Source organism: Sus scrofa, chromosome 6 (assembly GCF_000003025.6).
Source record: "Sus scrofa isolate TJ Tabasco breed Duroc chromosome 6, Sscrofa11.1, whole genome shotgun sequence".
Classification (NCBI taxonomy): Eukaryota; Metazoa; Chordata; class Mammalia; order Artiodactyla; family Suidae; genus Sus; species Sus scrofa.
The window spans coordinates 81564149-81584844 of record NC_010448.4 but is presented as its reverse complement, the minus strand read 5'-3'; the positions used below and the strand labels follow the sequence as shown (position 1 = coordinate 81584844).

General features: G+C 45.0%; 1 protein-coding gene across 1 annotated transcript; it reads right to left on the bottom strand.

Annotated features, from left to right (window-relative positions):
* ELOA (elongin A) lies at positions 2796 to 20053 on the bottom strand. The gene is made up of 11 exons (XM_003356197.4): positions 17872 to 20053; positions 13335 to 13391; positions 12423 to 12529; positions 10409 to 11603; positions 9924 to 10038; positions 8992 to 9147; positions 8793 to 8890; positions 7745 to 7925; positions 7330 to 7441; positions 6573 to 6754; positions 2796 to 5356 (listed from the first exon to the last, which is right to left on the bottom strand). Exons 1-11 carry the CDS (start codon positions 18022 to 18024, stop codon positions 5295 to 5297), a joined length of 2418 nt encoding a protein of 805 aa, XP_003356245.2. The 5' UTR covers positions 18025 to 20053; the 3' UTR covers positions 2796 to 5294.

Sequence of the window (20696 nt, the reverse complement as noted above, 5' to 3'; positions counted from 1 at the left end):
TATACTGTTAGAATCTGCTAATATTTAGGATAGACATATAACTATTCATAGTAAGATTGGTCTGTAATTTTTCTGGTGCAAACTTTATTCAGTTTCCATATCAGTGTTTTACTAGCTACAATAGCATTTTTCTTTGCTTTGGAATAAAGTGGCATTGATACTATGATCTTTAAGGTTGAAAGAATTCTATAAAGGAGTTCCCATCACAGCTCAGCAGGTTAAGAATCTGACTAGTATCCTTGAAGACTTGGGTTCAATCCCTGGCCTCGCTCAGTGGGTTAAGAATCCATCACTGCCCTGAGCTGTGGTGTAGGTTGCAGATGCGACTTGGATCCCACATTGCTGTAGCTTTGGTGTAAGCCGGCAGGAGCTACAACTTCGATTTGACCCCTAGCCTGGGAACCTCCATATGCTGAGGGTATAGCCCTAAAAAGACAAAAGAGAAAAAGAAAAAAGAACAAGCTAAAGAATGGTGGAGCCAGGATTTGAACCTGAATCTGAGCTCATACATTGTTTTCCCAGTCCACTACGCATTCCCAAACCAGGTTGCTCATCAAACTCACTGGGGGAGGCCTGTAAAAAAAAAAAAGGTACATATTTCCAGGTCCTATCTCTAATCTATTCAGATTTCTGCAGGGGGTGCTCAGAAATCTGTATTTTATTTTATTATTTACTATTTTTTTAGGGCCGTACCCACAACATATGGAAGTTCCCAGGGTAGGGGTCAAATCGGAGCTGCAGCTGCTAGCCTACATCAGTCACAGCAGTGCCAGATCTGAGTTGCATCCATGACCTATACTGCAGCTTATGGCAATGCTGGATCCTTAACCCACTGAGCAAGGCCAGGGGTCAAATCTGCATCCTCATGGCTGCTACTTGCGTTTGTTACCACTGAGCCACAACAGGAACTCCCAGTTCTCAAACTTTAATGTGCACCTTATAAGAATTACTGGAGTGGAGTTCCTGTTGTGGCGCAGTGGTTAACGAATCCGACCAGGAACCATGAAATTGTGGGTTCCATCCATGGCCTTGCTCAGTGGGTTAAGGATCTGGCGTTGCCATGAGTTGTGGTATAGGTTGCAGACACGGCTTGGATCCCTCATTGCTGAGGCTCTGGCGTAGGCCAGTGGCTGCAGCTCTGATCCGACCCTTAGCCTGGGAACCTCTATGTGCTGTGGGTGCGGCCCTAAAAAGCAAAAAAAAAAAAAAAAGAATTACTGGAGTTCTGTTTGTTTTATGCATGCTCTAGGGGCCCAACCCCAGAGATTCTATGCTTGCAAAACACAGGTGTAGCTATGTAAAATTTTGATGGCTTGAACTTTCCTTGGAAGTTTCCAGAAAGGGTTGAGACAGTAGGCATCACCGAAGGAGAAGTCTGGGGGGCTGTGAGGACAAACTGCCTATTTCATCATTTAGCCTAATGCCCAGGGAGATGCTCAAGTGGAGGTGGAGCCCTAGCGGAGAAATCCTGTGAAGGGGGCATCTGTCAAGGTGATAAGTCAGGTAGAGGATTCCTCTGGGCATCAGTTAAGTGCAGCAGAGAGAAGAAATCATTCCTACAAGTCATCAAGGCCTTGGTCTGGGCATCTTAATGCATTGGAGGCCAGCTCGGTTCCAGAAGCCTAACATTGGGTACGCGTCTGTGTGTGAGATGGCAGATACCACTGAGAATATGTGTTTAGCATCAGACCAGTGCACAGCACTGCTGGTCACCATTGTGTGATCTTGGGCAAGTTCTTAATTTCCCTGTGCTTCAGATTCCTTGTTTTTTAAATGGGAACCTTGATGACCTACCTTGTAGGATTGTTGTGATAACTGAGATGATGTGTGTATATTGTGACAGTGGTTCTGGCACGTGGTAGGATATGTAACCAGTGAGGTTAGTCACTTAGACCTGAGCACCAGACTTGTGTATTACTCTGTATCCTGGGGTCTAATATACAGGTTGTGGCTCAGGAAATGTTCAATTAATAAGGGACAAAGGGCTAACTTACAGATTCTGGGTGACATCAGCCAACAGATACCATGTGCCATAATTAACTTCAATGCCTAGTAAGGTCCAACAGTGAGAATTTGATCCAGTAAAGACTTGAGAAAAATAAGTTCAGACCATACACCAAGAATGCCCTCTTTAGGAGAGAAGGGATAATAAAACTGTGTTGCCATGAGATGTTGGGAGTTTGATTAAAAACTTCATTTTGATGTATGCAGGGGCTGAAACCAAGCCCTTGGCTCCACCAGCAACACTGAACCTCCTCCAACGCAGCCAGAGCCAACACAGCAGGTTCTTACTGAGCCCTTGCTGCATGCTCACTATGCTCTCATTAGCCATTGTAAGACTGAGGAGTCCTGCCTGGGTCCTCCACGCCTCTCAAAAGTGACCGAAAGGCGGAGTGGCACACACTTTGCAGTCAGAGAATCTGGGTTTCAACTCCTTTGCTTTGCCACTTATTAGCTATGCGGCTTTGGCTGTTACTTCAGCCCTTTGAGCCTCGGCTTCCAACTGTAAAATGGGGTAACTGCTCAGCACCAGGGTTCCAAGTGAAAGAGGGGACAGTGCCCAGTTCCCACTAGGTGCTCATTTTCATCTGAGTCTCCCTGCTCTGCTCACAGGGCTCTCTCCCTGCGAACCCCACTTTCCCAGTCCTGCTGTGCTACAGTGGAGACAGAAACCCAGGATCCTTTGTGGTGCAGCCTAAGGCTTGAGACCACTGCCTCACAGCCCAGGAACCACACACCTGTGGCCGACATCCAGTCTCTGACACAGTAAGGGAGAAAGGAAGAAGAACAACATATGTTTTTTTCTTTTTTTATTTAGACGTGGAGTTTTCCTTCCTTTTCATATAACTTATCTAATTAAAATATTCATCTTGGTAGTTACCACAAAAAAGTAACATAGAAAATTGTATTTACATTTTGGGACCAAAATACAAATGAAGAGCAAGATAATGTCTTGCTTCTTTCCCTCCCACTTCCCAGAAAGAAAGAGAAAGCCCCAAAGAAAATGCTCATTACACCAAGGATCACAAAGGGTTAATTTGTAATTTGGTGATTTGTATGTAGTGTAGCACAGAAAAAAAAATTGCACAAGTTTTTACACATGAGACCTAAGGTTCCACATCATCCTGTGTCTGCTCTTTAGCCATTTCAGTAACCCAGGAGAGGAGGTTGTTTAGAAACTCGGTTTTTCTTCCTCCTCACTCTTCTCACCAAGTCGCAGCCCTGATGCAGGCACTCTTGGAGGGGAGGGGGAAAGCTCTGGCTCTATACAAACAGGGGTGATCCAAAATCTTCATGTTGTAAAGATGGGGAGTAATGTTGGGATGTGCTTTTTCTTCCCTCCCTGGCTAAAGACTCCTAATAGAGGAAATTAAATCTTATGCAATGGAATCAAATATGAAAAACTAATTTCAATGGCGAAGACTTGAGCACAAAGGGAAGAGACAAAATCAAGGTGGTGCACACCTAGAGGAAGCTATTCTGGGCAACAGATGTCTGGCACCAGGCCCAGTTGCTCATTTGGTTTTCGGTACAAGGCTTCCTAATATCACATTTGGGGAGCAGGCTGCGGGACTGGTGGAACGGTAATACACAATCCAGAGAAATAATGCTTTACCCAATTCAAAAATACAGCAAATTAAAACATACCAATACTTGCATCCCTCAGGCACCCTGCACAGCAATGCACACTGAGCAGTCCAGCTTTTGCTGCACACTTCTTGCTGCATTGCTCTGCAATCTTCAAAGTTAGCGTCACTTTGAGGTGTCCAGAATGATTAAAAACAGTGGGCTCCATAACCTGGGCTTGGAGTGAGCTTGTCAAAGGGACTAATAGCCAAGCTCTTGGGCTGTCACACTAAAAACGCCCTCAACCCATTGCTTAAGGATGGGCATCTCAGATGTACAGCATCTACTTCTACCTATCACAGCCGAGAGGGTTCCTACTAGATCAATGCCCTTCAGCTGCCAAGGACACTGACCCTGTCCTCCTAGTTCTGATCTTGCCCCCTCTGTCAACTGAAGGTGAGATCCTCCCTTCCCAAACCCGGTGGATGCCCTTGTGGCTCCCCCATCCTGATGCTACAGCTCAGACACTTCCTGAAACTGGTCCTCCCCTCTAGGTTCTGGCTTACAGATGCAAAAAGTAAGAGATTCAAGCTGCGAAGTTCTCTCTGAAACATAACCAACTGTTGTGCTTTTCCAATCACATGATCCTACCTTTTAAAGAAAGGCAAAAACAAAACCAATTTCCAACATCGAATTACAACTTTTAAAATCACTCACTTCTTGTAGCGATTCACAGAGAATAAGAGATCAAAGTGCTGGCTTTTAAAACTCTGAAGTTGTATTTGTGGGGCTGCAAAAGCGCTGCCATCCATGTGTTTGTGTTTTGCCCCCATGCCAGTGGGGAGAAGGGAAAAAAGCCTAAATTTTGAGTTAGAAACCAGAAATTTTAAAAGAAAGAAAAAAACCAAAACACTGGGGGGGGGGGGTTCTGTACCCTCTGGTGAGCCTCAAAAAAAAAAAAAAAAAAAAAAAAAGGACCTGGCAAAAGGGATGGGGGAGAGTCTAGACCTTTACAAATAACTTCCCTTAATAAATACTATTTAATGAGTAGGAGAGAGATGCACCTGCACAGGACCTCAAAGCAACACTCGAGAAGGCTCTCAGAGGTGAGGGGTCCAACATGAACACTTCCTATCTCCACACAAGGCTCCCCCTCCAGGACAGGCAGCCCAGGCCTGGACCCCTTCTTCGCCCTTCGTGCAGCAGGCACCACACAGGCTCTGGGCACACCCAGTCCTCCCTCTGGACGAAAGTCTACTCAGGAGAGGTGAACTGGGACGGGGGATGGCTTTCACTAGGCTTTTGTCTAACAAAGAACCCTTAAAATAAAAGGCTAAATGTGTGGTGGAAGATGGAAAAAAACCAAACCAAAACAAAAAACCCTGGGGGTAATATAAATACAATCTGGGGGCAATATTTATTAATTAAAACTATGTCTTATAGTTTATAAAGAAGCTAATTAACAACAAAGGTACAATTGACCTTAAAATCCTCAGTGAGAATGAGGCTTCACATCTTCTTCAGAACTCTGAAGTGCTCGCCAGGCGGGGAGGCAGTGGCTGCGGACACAGGTGCAGGCACAACCCCTGCGGACTGTGCAGGACTCAAGAGACCAAAATGGTTCCATGAAGCCAGAGTCCGGTCTCCTTTGGAAGTTCCATTCCTCAACCCCCACTGTCTTCGAATTCATCCCCCCCCAAATTTCATTTCCAAGGTAAGTCCTCAGTTTATCGTCGGGAGAATCTATTCTTGAAAGCTTTAATCGTCTTGGCCATCATTGGGGCAATTTCTGTGAAGAGAGAAATAAGGCAATTGTTTCGGATCCACGGCAGTTTGGACACCAGTGGTTTACAATCAAACCAAAGTCCTGCTCCTCTTGGCTCTCCATAACTAGACCACTGGATACAAACAGTAGCTATCTACTGACACCATATAAAGGCAGCTGCTCAAAGCTGTCGCTTCCCCAGGCCCCTGACAATCACCCTCTCTTCTAATTCTCACAACTTCACCAAGACTCAGACTGGCCACCTTGCCCTGTATAGTAAGTGGCAGAACTGGAATTCAATCTTTGCCATACTCTAATAGCCATTCTGAGCCGTAATTTAATTCTGCCTCCCCAACATTAAACCAGCACAAAGCACCCCCTCCTACCCCTGTCTAACCAGTGCTGGCAACAGGTCTGAGATGAGCTAAATACAATTATCACCTAAGAAGTCCTAGCCTGCCCTCTCAACTGGTTAACCTGAGCCCAGCCAAAGCTTAAGCCCAGGACTTCTACCCTCCTGTGGGCCCTGAAGTAAATACAGAATAATGCTTTTTTCTTTTGGCCTTTTCTAGGGCCTCACCCACGGCATCTGGAAGTTCCCAGGCTAGGGGTTGAATTAGAGCTGTAGCTGTCGACCTATACCACACCCACAGCCACTTGGGATCCGAGCCGCATCTGCAACCTACACCACAGCTCACGGCAATGCCGGATCCTTAACCTGCTAAGCGAGGCCAGGGATCAAACCTGCAACCTCATGGTTCCTAGTCGGATTCATTAACCACTGAGCCACGACAAGAACTCCAGAATAATGCTTTTCTTAAGTTAGGATACCCCTTAGGGAGAGCCTATAGTAGTCAAGTTAGGAAAATATGAAATGGGCCCAACTATATATCAAAAATAAATTCCTGGAAGCTGGGCTTATCAGGTCATAAAAGGTCAATAAAATCCTTTAGCTGTTAATAGTTATGAACTCCACGTTACTGCCTAGAGAAAAAGGGGTTTACATTTAAGTTAAAAAAAAATACCAAAATGAGTATTTCCTATGCTCATAATCGAAACAATTCACACCACACACAGTATGAACAAAGCAGGGGAAAGGAGGCACTGGCCGTTAGACCAACTGTGGGCAAGGCACCACATAGGCTACATCTAATCACAAAGTGCCATGCAGCAGTAATGGCATTAAAGGGGTGCAAATACTAGTTTTGAAATACCTGAGCAGGAGCCCCAAGTTACTTACTCTTCACAGTCGGTTTCCTAGGGTCATAGGAAACAGTGTTGCTGATCATAGGTGCAGAGTGGACACCGCTTGTGCTCGGGCCGTCATAGGCTGGCTCCTCCGGGCTAGCGTTAAAGCTGTTGCTGCTGCCACTGCTGAAGGGTGCACGGCTGCTTCCTGCAGGGTACGGTGCCGGCTTGATCCTGGGACACAAAGCAAAGCTGCTAGTCAAGAGTAAGAGAGGTCTGCCCTTGGTACCAAGAGCCTGAAGCTGGCTGGTCCGAGGACTCAGGTCTGTGGCCTGGACCAATGGACCTAGTACCTTCGATTATGCTGATGGCTTGGAAGTGACAATGGTAACAGCCCTTTAGAATGAATGATGATCTCAAATGACTTTTCAGTGTTTAGGTGTAAATCTGTATTTTGAAAATGCCAGTGTACTTAGATAGCTGTGTCATCGTGGTAACATTTTTACTGTTTCAATGGGGGAAGGGAAAGCATTAGAGGATGTTTCCCAGTAGCCAGGCCCTTTTCTCCATTTAATTATGACCCCTTAAGGGGCAGGAATTATTATCTGGCCCACAATGCAGTCAAGGAAGCTGAGGCTCAGGGAGGTCAAGTGCCCAGCTGGTTAAGGTCAGCCTCCAGAACCCACTCTGCAAGGCCATGCTTTCACCCCCAAATTGCTTCCTGTCCCCAGGCTGCCCCTTCAGGCTAAATGACAAGATCCTGGGCTCTCTCCCTGAGCAGGAAGGAACCACAGGAGCAGAGGTCTTACCGGATTTTCTCAGGCACAGCTGCTCCTCCTGTTCCAAACTTCTCTTGCCTCCTTCGAACATCACGAGGTGGTTTGGCCACAGAGTTGACAAAGGCCATTTTTGCTTGTCGGCCTGTGGAGAAATGGAGGTTAACACCGGCCTTCTTCAGCTGAGATGCTACTGTTATTTCAATAATCTATGCTATCAAAAGATAAAGGTTTTGCAAATCCCTCCAGAGGTATGGGATTATCAACCCTGGAAGCCCCTCTCTAGGGCAGCATGGGCGGTGGTGGAAGAAGCATGCCACCTCTGCCCTCTTCCGCAAACGCAAGAGATCCAGGGTTCAGAGATTCTACCTCAGCCAAGCCCACCAAAGCCCTGCTGTCGATCAGAACACGGGCTCACTGCTCTGCTAGACTCATCCTGCCCCCTTACCTTTGGGCTTATTGGCGTGTGCAGATCGGATATTCTTTGTGAGGACTCGTAGCCGCTGCTCTCGGGCATCCTGAAGCCGTAGGTACATTTCCCGCCACGACTCATACTCTTCTGGCCTTTCATCCTTAAAGTCTCGGTGACAATGGACTTTCCATAATTGATCTGTTTCTTCAATTAATACCTAAAATCAAAACCAGGATGTCATTTACATGCAAGCACTCTTATACATCTCTTTTCCATCCTTAATCACCCAGGGGTGACAGGTTCCTAATGATGTTTTGGTCCTCATAATAGTAGTAATATATTAAAATACCACAGTTCTAGGAAAAAACCCAAATCACTGAATTAAAAAAATGTTAAGTGTAAGGCACTATACTAGCTGCTTTGGGGGGTTGTGGGGCTAGGAAAGAAGACAATACAAAAATTAGTTTAAGATCAGTCTTTCTCCTTTAGATAATCAGTGCAGGGCATGACCTGGGATGAAGTCAAATCCAGCCATTTCCCCAGCACTACACTAAACTGCAATGGCCAGGGGCCACCTAAGAAGGATATGTTATAGATCCCTCAGAATTAAAAAGAGTGGATGCAATCAAATGAGCATCTTCAGCATCAGGAAGATTTGGGGGGTAAATCTGCTGGTCTCTAGGAGACACCCAGCCAATCTGTGCTCTTACATTCACCAGACATCTGGGGGTCAACAAAGAGCTCTGTCCCTGCCTGGCATCCCAGGGGCTGTGCTGCCAGAATTCTCTCTTGACTTCCTAAACGAGGCAAGCTCAAGGGAGGTATGGGAAGTGGTCTCTGCCTTCCCATGGAGCCCTAGCTACACTCCTACTACCTTTTAATCCTACCTTGATGCTAGCCCAAGAGGCTCACTTAACATGCCAGAAGCAGGTGCTAAAAATAAGCTGTTTAAAGGCCCAGAGGCAAACTCAGAACAGTGATCTGACCACCACCTGCCCATCACTGTGGCCGATTCAGAGACAAAGCTATTTCTGGAGATACAAGCCAGAAAACTGCCCTCTTCCCATGCAAACAGGATACTCACATGATTGTATTCCTCTATGCGATACAACTGATCAGGTGTACACCTCTCTAGAACAGGTTCAAGAACAGAATACGGGACGCCTCCCACTTCAAAGATTGCTGCAAAGAATCAAAGGAGAAAAGCACTGAGTAGCGGCCAAGTCACCGGTGTTCCAGTGCCACAACGTGCTTACGAGCCAAGGGAGAAGCATGGGACTTACAGTCGATGTTGTTTTTAAGTACTCGGATGCACTGCTCATGCAAGGTCATCATCTTGGGAAGATAGGCACACTTGGAACCAGAATATACTTGCATCTTAGAATTCATTCTTCGTCCCGTGAATCCAGCTTCTTCCTCTTCCTGGGGTGAGGAGAATGCTGTGGTATGAGGAAAGCAGGAATGTAAGTTTAAAAAGGCACTGAGTTATCTAGTGAAAACTCTCCTTCCCATCCCATTCCTCAGCCTCCCAGTTTCCTTTCTCAAAGGCAACCAATGCTATCAGCTTCTTGTGTATCCTTCCAGGGAGTCTATACAAAAATAAGCTAATATTTTACTCCTTTTTAACCAATTAATATACTATCATCATTTTGTCATTTACATTTTAGAAATGACTCCACATCAGTATATAGACTTTCCACTTTTTTTTTGGGCCACACCCATGGCATATGGAAGCTTCCTGGCCAGGGATCGAACCCTTGCCCACAGCAGGGACCCCAGCTGCTACAGTGATAATGCTGGATCTTTAACCTGCTGCACTGCAAGGGAACTCCCTAGACTTCTTTTTAAGCCCCTGGAGAATGTACAGAATAAAGGGATCTTAGTAAAAGGAACAGTTAAGATCAGTGAACACTTACTCTGTGGAAAAACCCAGAGCTCAGAGCGTTACTGGTATTATCACTTTCAATCCACCTAATAGGCAGATACATTAATCCCATTTACAGACTAGGAAACTGAAGTCCAAGGAAGTTGTTATGACCCCATTTCACATAACTTCTAGTAGAATTCAGAGCTGGGAATTCAAACCCAAGAACTCCAGAACCTGTGTTCTTAGGAAATGTACCAAAATCTGATGACAGATCATGAATGAATTTTTAAGATCCTACTTCCATCAAAACCAAAAAAAAAAAAACAAGAAGAAGATACAGAAAATTACCTCTTCGCTTTGGTTGAAAGGAAGATATCAAGTCAAGGGGAGGAAGCGGACGGTAATTGGCCTGTATCACAGGTAATGGAAGGTCTGGTAACACTGGCAACACCTCACTGGGGACCTGCAGAGAAAAGACAAGTGACTGGAGGGCCCCTTCCCAAGCACAGCTCTTTCCTACAGTCAATGCCCAGCAATGCTCACAGGGCAGATAACTGCCCAGGCAGACCCAGCCTGGAGAAGGGCGGCAGCCAGGCCTGACAACCACTTGAGTCAGGAGATACATGCGATGGGCCCAGCACAATGAGACACTTCAGAAAATACTGTGCTTGGGTCCTACAGACCCTGGCACTAGAGAGGCTGGAGGAAATTACTTCGAACTGAAATTCAACAGGCCACCATGGAGACGCCAGCCAAGCAAAATGGCGATGGGGCGGGTCCTGGGAGCTCCACAGGCCCAGGTGCTCTGACAGGGAAGGGGCTACAGGGGTTACCTTTTTCGGTTTGGCTGAATCGGCTCCGGCTGGCAGAAGCTTCTCCAACTTGTTTTCATTCACCTTAGGTAATTTCTGAACTGAGTCCGAGTTTTTACTAGTGCTTTTGGAATCATTTTTTTTAAGTCCTTTTTCTCCAAGAGCTGTGGTTGACGTCTTCACAATCTTTTTCTTCTTCTTCCGGGGCTGGTCATAGCTGAGGTATGACTCAAAAGACATGGTGGGCTGCTCGAATTCATCATCTACATCTGCCTCTTCGGCTTTGGGTAAGGAGCCCACGGACTTTCTATCTGAATGAGAAGGTTTTGCTTTCCCTTCTTGAGTCTTTAGGTTGTTAGAAACCTTCTCTTTCACCTTGGGCAGCAGGTCTCCTGCCCCCTTGCCAGTGTCTAAGCCTTCTAGACTTTGCTTGTTTTTGTCTGATTTGGTTTTCTCTGGGTCTCTATGTTTTGGCTTTTTAAGGTGGTTGTCTGAAGCCACGTCCAAGGCGGGTGAAACCTTTTTCTTGGTACCGCCCTCTTTCTCCTTCTCTTTCCTGACGCCACTAGAGGGCGGTTTCTCCTTTGCACTGTCCCCAGAGGGCAGCCTCCGGTTTTCCTCTTTGGAGAGGGCCTTGTGTGATTTTTCTCTGCTCAAAGAAGACTTCTCGTCTCCTTTGGCCTCCACGGGACGTTTTTCTTTATGGGAAGATCTGTGCTCCTTGCTCTGACTCATGACTTCTCTTCCCTGGGCTTCACCCAGGTGGCGTTCTTGGCTGACCCCCAGTCTGTCCTGAAAGGCATTACCGTGGCCTTTGCCAGGCTTCTGGTGTGGAACAAAGGGCTCGTGGTCCTCCTCCAGGGATCTGTAATGGTCCCCAGACATCTGATGAGGGCTGGTGGATGATGGAGGGGACTGAACATGGCCGTAGTCGGAAGACTCGTGGTCTGAAGAGTAAACTGGAGAGGCTCTGTGGTACCTCTTTCTCTCGTCTCTCCTCTCCTGACTGTGAGATACTTTCTGAGGCCGCTCGAGCTCTGAGAGTTTTCTGTGTTTCTTCTGTCTATTATCAGGACTATACGATCGGCTCCCAGAGGCTTTCCAGCTTTCTGGGTAGTCCCCCTCCCCCTCCACCTCCTCCTCCTCCTTAAGGGCATCCCTAGGACGCTTTCGAGAATTGCTCTTCTCCAAGTCCTGTTCATCAGGCTCGGGGTTTCTAGAATAAACGAAAAAGCAGATACAGCAGATATAAATCTCAAGGGTAATCCTTGCTTAGCACAGTCACAGAAACTGAATCCACGAAAGAGATGAGTGTACAGAGTGAGAAACAAGGTCTTGGGAAGAAGGTAAATGATTTCGGCTCAAAGACACTCAGCTAAGTTTTAAAATAGGGAAAACACAAATATTCAGTAAATGGAAAAAGACGAGTTTAGCTACAGGATACAAAGATCAAATAACTTGTGGATGTGAAAATGCTTAAAAACCTTTTCAACACAGGGAAATACCTGTTACATAAAAGGGGGGCTGTAATTTATATTAGATTTATTCACAACTATGTATAAATGCCTTTATTTACTTATTTGCCTTGTTAGGGCCAAACCCTCAGCATACGGAGGTGCCCAGGCTAGAAGTCAAATCAGAGCTGTAGCTGCCAGCCTACACCACAGCTACGTGGATTCTGAGTTGCATCTGCAACCTACACCACAGCTCACGGCAATGCCAGATCCCTAACCCACTGAGCAAGACCAGGGATCAAACCACGTCCTCAGGAAACTAGTTGGGTTCGTGACCATTGAGCTATGACAGGAACTCCTGAAAATGCCTTTTAAGAACAGGTCAAAAAGAAACATTCCAAAACGTCAATAATGCTTCTCTTTGGATGGTAGAATTATTAGAAATTTTTATTCTTATTAGTATTTTTTTAATGTTTTCTAATATTCTATAATGATCATGAATTATTTTTTTATAAGTGAGGTAGAATAAATATTTTAAATAAGAAAGCAGAGAAGGAAAAACAAAGAAAAACTTTTCCTACCGTTCCACAGGAACCAGCTTTTTCCACTGGGCCACTAGGTCCCTGGCAAAACTTCCAACGTGCTCATGTTTTCGCAAGCTATTGACCGTCTTCCCAACTCCAGTCTCCTACAAAGTTGACAAAGGAATTGTTACAAGGTTGTGGAACTAGGCTCACAAGTTTCTAAGGAAAGAAGGCCTTTTACTTTTCAACAAACCAATACTTCCTTCCAAAAACATACCTTCCAAGTCTTAGTACAAGATTACTTTGTATCTATGCCCCCAAGCTCTGATGACACAGTAGCAAAGCATACCAGATTCAAAAGAGGTAAATACTAAATGAAAACACTTCTAGAACTTTCACAATAATAACAAGAGTGATCATGGCAGGTGTCAGGCACGGAGCTAAGAGCACTACATACAGTGTCTGAATTAATACTTAAGAACAACTCTGAGAGGCAGGAACCTGCCCATTTCATGACGGAAGAGCCTAAAGTTAGTTAAGAACTTGGATTTGAATTTAAAACTAGAGGCCAAAGCCAATATTCTTTTAACTTTTAGGAAAAAAATTTGAGATAAAATTGGTTTTTTTAAAATTCATTATTGTAATCATTTTAAAGTGTACAGTTCAGTGGTTTCCAGAATACTCACAATACCACACAAACCACCACCACTAATTCTAGAATATTTTCATCACTCTAAAAAGAAAACCCTGTTCTTCCCAATTCCCCACCACTCCTAGCAATCACTAATCTACTTTCTATCTATGGGTTTGCCTATTCTGGACATTTCATATAAATAAAACCATACAATACATGGCTTCTTCTGGTTCCTTTCACTTCTAAAGCCCCTGCTCTTAAGGTTACTGTACAATATTTCCCATTGGGAAGGGTCTGGGATATTTACATGATAGCTAAAATTACACAGTTCTTACCGCAAGAATGTCTACTGTAATAGGCAAGGCAGAGAGTTTCTTCAAATATTTCAATAGCTGCAAAGAGAATAAAATAAATGTTAATTTCTATAAAATCATAATTATTCGCTGGAACAAATAAGAGTAATATCTAACGGTTAAGTGAGTACTCTGTTCTGTTATACAGTATTAAGCATGGTTATTACCCACATTTTACAAGTGTGAAAACAGGTTCAAAAAAGTTAAGTTACTTGCTCCAGGTTGCAAGTAGGGCAGGGTTCTCTCAAGCCTGTGGCTTTAGATTCCGTGCTTTCTCAACCACTAGGCTGCACCAAGAGGAAATAAGACTTAGAGAAGAGAATCAAACCTATCAGCTCTAACAAAAGTCATTAGCAACTATCATTCTGCCCCAGTTCTGAGAGAGAATTTCTGAGAAAGGTGCCAATTTAAGGAAATTACTCATGGACCCAGCATACAGAAAAGTGAAAAGGAGAAGAGGTCTCTATAGGAACAGGTGATCGTGTTTTCTGGAAAAGTCATAATGTTGAATAGAATTGGGTTTTTTCACTTGTTGTGTTTTGCTTTTGATATAAGTGGGAAGCCAAGAATTTCAAGCTGCTAGAATCAGAGCTTTGCCATTGCTAATGGTGACTACAAAATGTCTGGGTAGATAAAAGAAGTGATCTGGGTTTGGCCACACTTCCTTTCTTTTAAACTAGGTCGAAATCAGGATAGCAGAGCTGTTAAGAGAGAGTTCCAGAGTCAGAGACAGGCTTCAGTATGGCTCTGCCGAGTCCTTGCCAGATGATCTTGTGCAAGTCACTGACCTCTCTGAACCTCAGTTTCTTCATCTGCAAAACAGGAACTGACTCCTGTCTACTTCACAAGCTGTTAGGATTCAGAGGCAAAAACTACAAGCAGTCTTTATCAATAAGGCCTGGAATGCTATACAAGCGCAATAAATGCTGCTGCTTAATCATTTCATCAAGTGACCATTCTTTAAACAGCTACCCTTGATTCTATACCTAATTTTCCCCAACCAATTTCTACTTACTCCACTTCTACTCAAAGTCAAGACTGCTGCGCCATTCTCTAGGAAATGCTTATGCATATATAAACACACTTACCATTCGAGGAGTGCTGAAAAGTACAAGTAGTTCAAAAGAGATAACTGTGACTATCTTTATATTTAAATATCTGATAACAAGATCTGTTCTTTTTCCAGGTGTAGCCCAAGCTATAATTAGTATGCCATATTGCTATTAGGTGGAGTGGCAAGTATGTTTTTCTGGTCATTCTACTTCAATAACTACTGAACACAGTGGGCTAGGCAGAGCAATTGGATCATATGTGATAATCTTGTTTGGGAACAAATAAGAAGCTAAGTGGTGTAGTATCTTAGGAGGTTCACCTTCATAAGTGAGTGAAAATTAATCTCCATTTCAAATTCGACTACCACCATCCAACTCAGGACAAAGTATAAGCGTATTTCTTGTCACCCAAACTATTGGTACAGAGGTCAATGCCATTTTTTTTTTTTTTTTAAGGAAAATTTAGAATCATTGAAAAGGTTAAAAATAGGTTGTCTCCCCCCAATGCCATTCCCTGGAAGGCATTTATATACTATCGACTATGTGTTAGCTATTATGCTAAATTTTTCATGTGTTACCTCATTTCACCCTCATTAACCAACTCTATAAAAAGGATATTCTTTCCCCCCTTTTACAAATGTTGAAACTGAGCTCAGTGAGGTTAGGTGACATTGCCCAAAAAGCAAGTCAAGTGTGTTTACCACAGCATGTGCTACAAAGCCAGAGAAATACCCAACATAAAAACACTGTCCTTAGAAGAAAAGAGAACGGAGCAGTTCATATGCCTCTTAGTATACCTGACACAAAGGAGAAGAGCCCTTCCTTAAGGTCATATCGTCAGACAGCTTAGAGTCTACAGAGGAAATAAGGTCACCACGGGGCCAAAGAGTCCCAGGACCTCCTCAAAGACAGCATATAAGAATGGGGCCAGAAGTCACTGAAGGGTATGTTCATCTTGAAGATCAGCGCTAATTGGAAGAGAAAATGCTGCTTTCTGCTTTGTTTTAGGTTAGGAGGGGTGACTTCAAAGTAGACATAACTAAAATAAAACCTTAGAGATTTTCAAACCTATTTACCCAACATAAGAGAAAAATGGTTTCAATGAAGTTCAAAAGAGAACAAAGCATTAAAAAAGTAAAGCACTTAGGGCATCCTCAGGTAGGTGGAAACTTGCTGTTATCAAACCCATGGACCATTTGTAGAGTTTGCAAGAACTGATAACAAGTCATTGAGAAACGTCAAACATTTGCACAGCCCACGCTTAGGAATCTCAGTTGTCCTTTGCACACTACTTCAACCCAAAGAGCTAAAGATGTTCATAATGTTGACCCCTTGCTCTCCATGTGCCTCCAAAACTGTGTCCTTAGTAGTTTCCACATTTGAACTGTAACATGGGACAGACAGGTAACTTAACCAGCCATGAAAACTGTTTCCATTTAAATAGAATATAGGTGTGGAATCAACCCTTAGGCTAATAATGGTTTGAAATCAAGATTTAGTTGGAAATTCAATACTGCTATATAATCATCTTGCAATTTCAAGAACCTGTGGGAGCTTGTTGGGTTAACAGAAGGTTGAGAAGGCCAGTGTGCCGGCTTGCAGTTTTTCTCTCTGCATTAGCTCATTTGTGAATGCCAACTATTGTGCCCTTTGCAAAAATGATCTTCATAATGCAAAGCCAGTGAAGTTCAGGGTGAGTTTCTATCTGGGAAGAGAAAGCCTGGATGCTCACAATAATCAATAACAGCTCATGTACAATGAAAAGTCAAACAAACCTTTTCCTAATTTGAAATTTCATGCACATCGACTACTAGAAGTTACTCCAAAACTTAAATTCTAGTGGGAAGATGACTAAAGATACTATATGGTGCATTTTTTTAACCTGATGGAAGACCAAACTGGAGAAATGGGGGGATTTACATAATATTGCTTTAAGGTTTTAATAATCAGTCACAAACCTACGGTGTTTGAGAAAACAAGCTAGTACTCAAATAATGACCATTTATTCTATGACCACAAAGGGTTACTTAAAAAGAAACTTGTAAATATGCCTGTCCATTAGGTACTGAAGCCATGATATAAAACATAACACAAAACAACTGAAAGCATTTAAGTTTTCACAGACTTAAAGCTAAAATGTCTTCCCCAAGAAGTGAATCTCTGAGCTAGGTATGCATGAGAAGAATTAAAAGTAGTCTGACAGTGAGAGGTTGTGCACTGCCTTTAGAAGTGGGGAGGGGGGGAACCACACCTATGACAGGCTGGGAATAAGGTGAAGACAAAGGGGCCCTTCAAGAAAAATTGTAAATAGTGGGGATTAATATCTACTGAGCATTTCCACCTTTTTGGTTCAGTCCTAGGAAGAAGCAGGTGAGGAAACTGGCTTAGCAAGGAACATCCCCCAATGTCCATGGTTAGTAAACGCATTAGAACTCAGATCCTCTCACCACTTTACCTCAACTGCCTTCCCGGATGTCCTTTTCAAAAGCCACTCTGGGGTTCAGAGATCCAACTCTTAAGGACTGCACACTCCAGCTATAATGCTGACAGAGAATGTCAAACATTTGCAGTGTTTTTATCAGTGTATTTCAATTGAAAAAAAAAAAAAATCTAACATCCACCGGACACTCTCTCAGAGACCAAGAAGCTAGGTGGCAGATATTGGAGAGAAGAATGCATCTAACTTAAGAAAATAGTCAAGGGGCAAAAAATTTAGCTGAGTACAATTAAAAATGGTTGCCTATCACTGGCAGCAGCCAGAAACGGTGGCTCTTACCTTTCCATCAAAGCCAGAAGAAAATCTAGCTGCAACTTCTAATCTTTTTTCCCCTTCCAATCACAACCTAAGTTTTTACCTAGGTGACAGGAGGTTAATGTTGTTTTAAAAAGACTTACTGAGAAAGTGAAAAGGTCCACGTTCTAATACCACGTCAGAATGCAATAAAAACGTCTTATAGGCGCAGGACCACACTGAGCTTAGACTCCCCATCAAGCAATGGCAGAACCACCTCCTTCTCCCAACAAACATCAAAAGGCACTAAGAAATCAGAAACATTTCGCAGGGCGAGGGACGGAGCAGGCAGGAGTTAACTCCGGGCGAGCTCTCCCGACAGGAAACAGCTGGCCCGGGACGCCGGAGGAGGGCTCCGGGAGCCCCGCCGGCACGCGGTGGCCGCACGGAGCGCGCTCCTGCCCTCCCGGAGCCCGCGGGCGCCCCGGCCCGGCCCCGGAGGCAGGAAGGCCGGATCGCGGAGGCGCGCCGCCAGCCGTGCGGGGTCCCACCGCGTGGGCAGTGGCCAATGGCCACGAACTTCCCGACCGCAGGCCGAAGCCCGGCGGGGCCGCGCTCCGGGTCCGAGACCCTACCGCCCGGGCCGCTCGGGAAGGGGCCGCCCCCGGGCCCGCGACCGTTACGGGGTCACGCCGCGCCCAACGCCCGCCCCGCTCCGCGCTGCCCACTCGCTCACCTTCTTCGGGTCCGGGTTCGCGGCTAGGCGCGCCTGCAGCTTCTCCACAACTTGGAGCGCCGACTCCGCCGCCATCGCTGTCACTGGCGCGGCCTCCTCGCCGGAACTGGGCTCGCGTCGCGTCCTCGGGCTGCAGCTCCGCCCTCCGTGCATCCCCGGCGGAGACGGAAGCGCGACTGGCCCCTTCCGGGCCTTGGCGAAGTGGGGGGGCGCGGGGCGTGGGGGGCTGGCCGGCTGCAGGCCCCGCCCACAGGGCTGGGGGGCCGGGGGACCAGGTTTTCAGCGCGTACCCCGGCCGCGCGCGAGCGCGCGCGGGGAGCTGGAGCCGCTTGGTCCCCGCGCGCCGACTCTGCACTGGTCCGCTCCGTCCTGGCCCGCTCCGCACTGGTCACCGCTGGCCGGCCCTGCTTCTGGTCCTTGGTGTGCGGAGCCAAGGCCTGGAAGACCTGTCCCGTGTCTAACCAAGGTGGAATGAGGCGAGCGCCTGAGACCCTGGCTTTATAAACCCTGGTCCACCCCCGTCCGCCGTAAGCCACGCCCTAAGTAACACCTGTGTGTGGTTCCAGGGTGGGTCTGCTGCCCTGGGAATCAGCAGGGAATTAACATAGTGACCACCCCTGATTGGGCGCACTAAGCGTCAGCTGTAAACTAGCTTAATTTCACCTTCACTTAAACCCAAAGAAAGGAGTTATATTATCCCCATTTTACAGATGACGAAACTGAAGCCCTGGGAGTCGAACTTGCATGTGATCACATAACAGGAAAGAAGTGCGAAGCTGGAATTTGAATATAAACAGTTTAGGTACGCTGTTAACGCACATCTCTGAATAGGTCAAGGAGTTGAGGCCTAGAGAGAGGGATTTGTCAAGTCAGTTTAGCTACGTGAAGTAATTAATAATAGTCCATGTCTCACTTTTCTCCCAAAACAGTGTCTTGTACAGAGGTACCAAAGAAATACTTCTTCAATGAATAATTGAATGAATGAATGGCTGTTTTCTCTAAATCAGTACAGCCTGAATCAGACCAGCCCAAGAGACCATCCTTGAGGGCCCTTACCCTCATCCTATAAGCACTAAATTTCACTATTACTATTATTACTACTAAAATGAAGTACTGAACAGTGGAAAATTGGTTTAAAATACCAGCATTGATCACATTTTGTTTGATTAGATTATATCCTAATCTTATCACTATCAGCAATTTGGGAGCCTGACCTTTCACCCAATGCGGGAAGGCCCAGCAGCTCTTCAAGTCCCAGCTCCGGAAAAAGTAAAAGAACTTTCATGCACTCACTAAATTGAGAAGACCTCCCTAAGGTGTTCCCACCCCTCTGCTTGGTGCCCTTTCCTCTGCAACTAACCCTTTTCAGGGTGTAAACTGTCCATCTATTCTTCTGTCCTGTCACTGAGCTGTTTATCAGCTGCCATCATTGACCTGTCCAACTTTAAATCTCTGTTGCCTGGTATAAACTAGTCCATAGAATCAGCACTGGATAAAAAGTCCATAAAGATTAATCATCACCTGCTTGGTGCCCTAAGACTCAATCATGAAGTATAATGGAAAACACATCAAACTAGGCATGAGGAGACTTGGATTCTAGTCCTGGCCCTAGAGTCTCCCTTTTCTGCACAGCAAATGCTTTTACATTTACATTTTAAATTGCTTCCATTTTGAAAATGTAACATTGGTGTAATGGGAAAATGGGCCCATTTTTTAAGCAGAATTGCTGACTAACTGACCTGGCATATACTTGAGACACTCAGAACATTTTGTGCATGTTACCCGGGGAGATCTCAACAACCAGAATAAAAAGAAACAATGCATGCTGCTGGGGATACTGGGGAGAGCGCACCCCAACCCTCTACCCTATGTATGTCAACCTGAGACTTGCGAATATTGAAGTCTCACTTGAATATCTGACTACTTGGCAGATCAGTTAATTATGTTGTACATGTCACGCCGATTAAAAAGAAAGTTTTTTAGCCAGTTCTGAAAATGATATTTTGTATATATTCACTGGGGGATTACAATCTACTCCTTGGTTTATACAAGGGTTTTCAACAGCAGAATGCTGTTCCCTAAAGTCTGAGGCTGTTTTGTCCATCTTGGATCAACAATACTTAGCCCACAGGTGGCATTCCATGAAGGTTTCTTGAAAACTGAACTAATTACTATTCAACTTAACGTTAGCCCAGAGTATCATTAGAAAACCTGACAAGGATTTCCCACCTCTCTTACCAGCACTATAGAGCCCCTTGTAGAAGACCTAAAAAACAGGTTCAGAAGGCATGTTTAAGGCTATACTGGGGAAGAAAAATGGGTAGGAAGGTTCTCATCTTTGCTAGGCACACTTTTGACTTTTTGCAACAAATATCTACTTTCCTTTTTTTTTTTTTTTTTTTGCTTTTTAGGGCCGCACTCATGGCATAAGAAGTTTCCAGGCTAGGAGTAGAATTGGAGCTGCAGCTGCCACCCTACACCACAGCCACAGCAATGCAGGATCCAAGCCACATCACGGCACCTACACCACAGCTCACGGCAACACTGGATGTTTAACTCACTGAGCAAGGCCAGGGATCAAACCCGCATCCTCATGGATTCTAGTTGGGTTCATTACCACTGAGCTACAATGGGAACTTCAACAAATATGTACTTTTATAATAATAAAAAAAACCCATAAAGGTACTTTAATTTTGGAAAAAAGCAACCCCAGGCTGGCTGGCACTAGAGTCAATTAGAATCCTGAAAGACAAGTGAAAACAAACACCAAAGATGCTGTCTTCAACAGCAGAAGGGGGCCCTTGTCTTTCACGGAATGGTCCATT

Excerpts from the sequence above, each read along its gene's own strand:
- ELOA (XM_003356197.4), bottom strand. The coding sequence starts at position 18,024 with ATGCACGGAGGGCGGAGCTGCAGCCCGAGGACGCGACGCGAGCCCAGT. Across the intron at positions 7,442-7,744 it reads ACACGCCAATAAGCCCAAAG|GCCGACAAGCAAAAATGGCC; the intron begins GTAAGGGGGCAG and ends ATTTCTCCACAG. Across the intron at positions 6,755-7,329 it reads GCTGTGCCTGAGAAAATCCG|GATCAAGCCGGCACCGTACC; the intron begins GTAAGACCTCTG and ends TTTGTGTCCCAG.